The sequence below is a fragment of the Nelumbo nucifera genome, chromosome 2, assembly GCF_055504915.1.
Source record: "Nelumbo nucifera cultivar China Antique chromosome 2, China Antique-T2T, whole genome shotgun sequence".
Taxonomy (NCBI): Eukaryota; Viridiplantae; Streptophyta; class Magnoliopsida; order Proteales; family Nelumbonaceae; genus Nelumbo; species Nelumbo nucifera.
In genome coordinates, this window is record NC_142650.1 from 13105893 (window position 1) to 13110424 (window position 4532).

Below are 4532 nucleotides of genomic sequence, written 5' to 3' on the forward strand. Positions count from 1 at the left end.
GATATATAACACTCTACATTTGTAATTTAACATTAATTGATTTGCTTTGTGCTGTAATTGATCAGTAGTAGGGAGGCGTCTGCCATTCCATGGATTGACGCAATCTTGGTTACTTTTTTTTTTTTCCAAGGGTTGTGAATTGTGATGCCTCAATTCTGCTAGACGGAGCTCCGACGAGATCGAGAAGACCGCTCCACCCACTAACAACTCTGTTAGAGCATAAAATAAGGCTTCCGTTGACTAAATCCGCCAGGACCCAGTCGTGTCATCTGCAGACATCTTGGTTGTTGCAGCCCGCGATTCTGTGGCTTTGGTGCATTTGCCTACTCATTTTATATTAATGTTACCACCTAACTGGTTTTCCAATTTAATTATTAGTTAGCACAAATACCATACCAGATATATGGCTTCTGATCAAACTCTTAATTTACTGATAATATTAATTGTTGGGTTATATATTTTTAACTGTAAAACCCATTACGCAGCTAGGCGGATCGACCAATAAGGAAGGTGCAATTAGGGAGGAGAGACTCCATGGCTGCTTACCGGCCGGAGTGGGACTACTGACCACTCAGCATCATCACTAACTTCCACAGCATCACTAACTACTCATCAGATTCATCCACAATGGATTAATATTGGATTGGATCAGATTGAATTAATATCTAATCTTATTGATAAAAGATAAGAATATAAGTGCCAATGGATCAGTTTTGGCTGTTGTAGTCACGTTGGGTGATCCGACTGAATAAGCATACAATCACTATTCCGAATAACTTTGGCTGTTGGGAGCCTAACTTTCTTGGGAATGTGGAGTAAAATAGTAATTGTCCCCTATTTTCTTTAATCCAAGTTGAGGTTGATATATGACCACTTTAAAATTTAAAATTTAGTTTCATTAGTGTAAGAATAGTAATATATCCTTGTGTAACTAAGTACAACCAACCATATAATCATATATATGGTATTTGGATTTGACTTTTATGACCTAAAAGCCTCTTATGCTTGAAATCAAACTTTCTCGTACTTAATTTTATTATTCAAGGGAAGATGAAGATGTTCCCAATGCAACGCTGCAATGTGACCAAATCCAAATTTCCTACGCTTTCATTCAGCCAATAAAACTCAACTTTCCAAAATTTTAGTAATGTGAAGTTGTAAAAACAGTTCAATCAAAAGCTGAAACCCTTCCAAACGGACCCTTAGTCAGATATGGGGTTGGCTCATGGCTGATGTACTAGTCAATAGGCAATGATAACTACGAGGATGATGATGTGGATAGAATAGCCCATATGTATAGTGGCGGAGTCTTTAGGACATGTATCCCGGTAAACACGCTATAACTGGGAAATCAAAGCCGCCTTTTGATGTAATGTGAAGTAACGTAGCTAGAAGTGGGGCTACAGTAATACAAGGAATGCGAGTTTACGTCTCCGCGCCACAGCACATCCCCGCCATGTATTATTGGAAATATCTTCGCAAGGATGATGGCATCATATCATTAAGAGATGTTCTGGATATACAACAGAGGCAGAGATATGCTGTGGGGCGGAGATGTGAACTCCGCAAATGCGCTCCATGTGCATATCTCAGCGTACATGCATGCATCCAAAACATCTTCTGTATTGTCATCATACAAATACAATACATTTTGGAATGTGCTGTGAAGCGGAGTAAAAATAAACTCAATATCTTCTTCTGTCCTTCCTCCATGGACCCACCGTTGCTAAATGTTAAAAACAAGTCCATTTTTCCAGTGAAGTTTGAAATATTGGATCACTAATTCATCAGTTTGTGGAAAGGTGGGGCAGAGACCTGCTTAATAACTACTCAACCCAGTTGTTAGATAATTCAAACCACCTTACTGTATTTACTCTCCACTCTCTAAATTGCCAGACACAAGATATTGTTAAATTCACAATGATCATCGATCAAAATTTTGCGCAAGAAATCAAGTAACCAAAATACAGTAACAACAATTAAGATTTTTTTATCCTATTTATTTTTATTTATAAATATACTCTAACGATAAATGGGCAAATCATATATATATATATAAAAACTAAGGAAGGTTTTTAAAGGAACCCTATCTGCAGACACTAATTATCTAACTATTAAGAGTAATCTTCCCTGACTATGTAGATTATTTTAGGCTACTTAGATAGAAATGCTTTCATGGTAGACAACATAATAATGCATGGCGATCGAAGATGAATATTCATTCCATTTATCTGCACCTAACAGAACAAAATTAAGCCAATATTCAGGGTGAGTTCACCCTGAAAATCTTATTTTACAATTTGTGTTCCATTTGGTAGTATTTGTAAATGGCTTAAGACTTTTCCGCTTGAGAAGCTCCGCCCATGCTCTTAGACTTTTGACAATTCAAAGTATTAATGAACCCAACACAGACACGAGAGCGCATGGACATCACACACACACACTCTAATCTCTTGTTTTGAGCCTATAAATATCATCCATTCCATTGGCCGGGCTATCAATTAGACGAATACAGTCGCGGATACGTCGTTACTAGAACTAATACCCTTAGGCCTTAATAAGCTTGAGTGGAAATGACTTATTCAAATAGGTTGTTTTGTTTCCACCTCTGCAACATGGTTGCTTTAGCGATCATAGCTTCCTCTCACGCTACTCTCTCTCCTACCTTCTATGACAAAGTGTGTCCCCAGGCCTTACCCACCATTAAGAAAATGGTTCAAGCAGCAGTGCAGAAGGAGCGTCGAATGGGCGCCTCCTTGCTTCGTCTTCATTTCCATGATTGCTTCGTCCATGTAAGATGTTGATGAGATTAATTGGTTTTGCTTCCACTGGCCACATATTTATATTTTCCTTATCATCACTTTATTACACATATTCTTGACATGCCACATCATGTAATGTTAATGCCATTGTTATTGTAGGGCTGTGACGCTTCAATTCTGCTGGATGAGGCGCCGGGTATTCGAACGGAGAAGACTACTGCACCCAATAACAACTCTGTTAGAGGATATGAAGTCATAGACCAAATCAAATCTAAGGTGGACCAAGTTTGTCGGGGGCCCGTGGTTTCCTGTGCTGACATCGTCACTGTCGCGGCTCGGGACTCTGTGGTTGCAGTGCGTACCCATCCATTCTCTGCATCCTACTGATCCTATAATATAATAAGTTGAAGAAATGTTTTAAACTTGTAAATTAAGCTCATTAATCTTCATCTGATGCATAACAAAGTTTACTTTTTAGCTGGTTTTGCAATGATGAGTGATCACTATTGCTGTAATTGTACATGTTGGAGGCTTGAAGCTATATACTCTTTAATTACTGACCATTATTACGTTGTTGGGTTGAATATGTTTACAGCTGGGTGGACCGACATGGAAGGTACCATTAGGGAGGAGAGACTCAACGGATGCTTACCCGGATGAGACCAGCGACCTCCCTGGACCCGCATCAAGCCTCTCCACACTCCTCGCTAACTTCAAGAAACAAGGACTGGATGCTAGAGACTTGGTGGCACTCTCGGGTGGTCATACAATTGGATTAGCACGGTGCATTTTTGCCCGACCGGAGCAATCAGATTGCAGCAGAGGTGGCCAAACTTTGGGACCTCTAGACTCCACACCTACACACTTTGACACAGTTTATTTTAAGAGCTTGGTGAAGAACAAAGGTTTTCTTCCCTCAGATCAAGCATTGTTTAATGGTAGCTCTACCGATTCTCTGGTGAAGATATACAGCTTAAACCCAGGCGCTTTCTCAGCAGATTTCGCCAGATCTATGATTAAAATGGGAAATATAAGGCCATTGACCGGAACGCATGGACAAATTCGTGTTAATTGTGGGAAGCGCAACTAAAACCAGAGCAACCGCGCTGTGGGTCGATCTGCTTTACTAGCTACGTACATATATACATTTTCATCAAGGATGAAATAAGAGATTCATCTCTCATCTGTGAAGAGAAAGATGCAGATATTGATCTCATAATATAGCTGTTAAGAAGTTGGTTATATAATCGTTATGCAATAATATATTAGAAAAAATTAAATAAATAAATAAAGCTGTTGAGAAGCTGATTAATATAATGGTTATGCAATATTTGCAAAAAAGGTCCTGTTAATTGGTTCCATCTTGATGATGATAATTAAGAAATCGAACAACATAAACGAACAGACGAGCAGTACAATCAGATTGAGGAGGTTTCCCTACAATTGCGATAGTTTTATGCAGTTGATCATAAGAAAAAAAAAGCGATTAATAGCATTTATTTACAAATATACCAAAGAGTGGTCCACTTTAAGATATAGTGGTCTGGTTTTCTGATAGAAGTGGAGTATCGCGTTTAAATAGTAATAAAAGAAGTAGATAAATAGGAAGAATCGTGTAGGGTTAAAATTGCGCCAGGAAGTTTCGTGTTGGCCCGGCTCAAATTTTTAGTTTTATTAAACAAAAAAATATTAACTTTACGACGCTGACTGATCTAACAAAAACTTGTTGCTGGCACAAGTCATCCATTCGATGACTTGGATGCAAGTTTC

At 38.7% G+C, this 4532-nt stretch overlaps 1 protein-coding gene across 1 annotated transcript; it reads left to right on the forward strand.

Annotated features, from left to right (window-relative positions):
- Positions 1–2480: 2480 nt before the first annotated feature.
- Positions 2481–4079, forward strand: LOC104597208 (peroxidase 4-like). Its single transcript, XM_010258650.2, has 3 exons — positions 2481–2792; positions 2922–3116; positions 3358–4079. The coding sequence occupies exons 1-3, from the start codon at positions 2574–2576 to the stop codon at positions 3850–3852; spliced, it is 909 nt and encodes a 302-aa protein (XP_010256952.1). The 5' UTR covers positions 2481–2573; the 3' UTR covers positions 3853–4079.
- Positions 4080–4532: the final 453 nt, after the last annotated feature.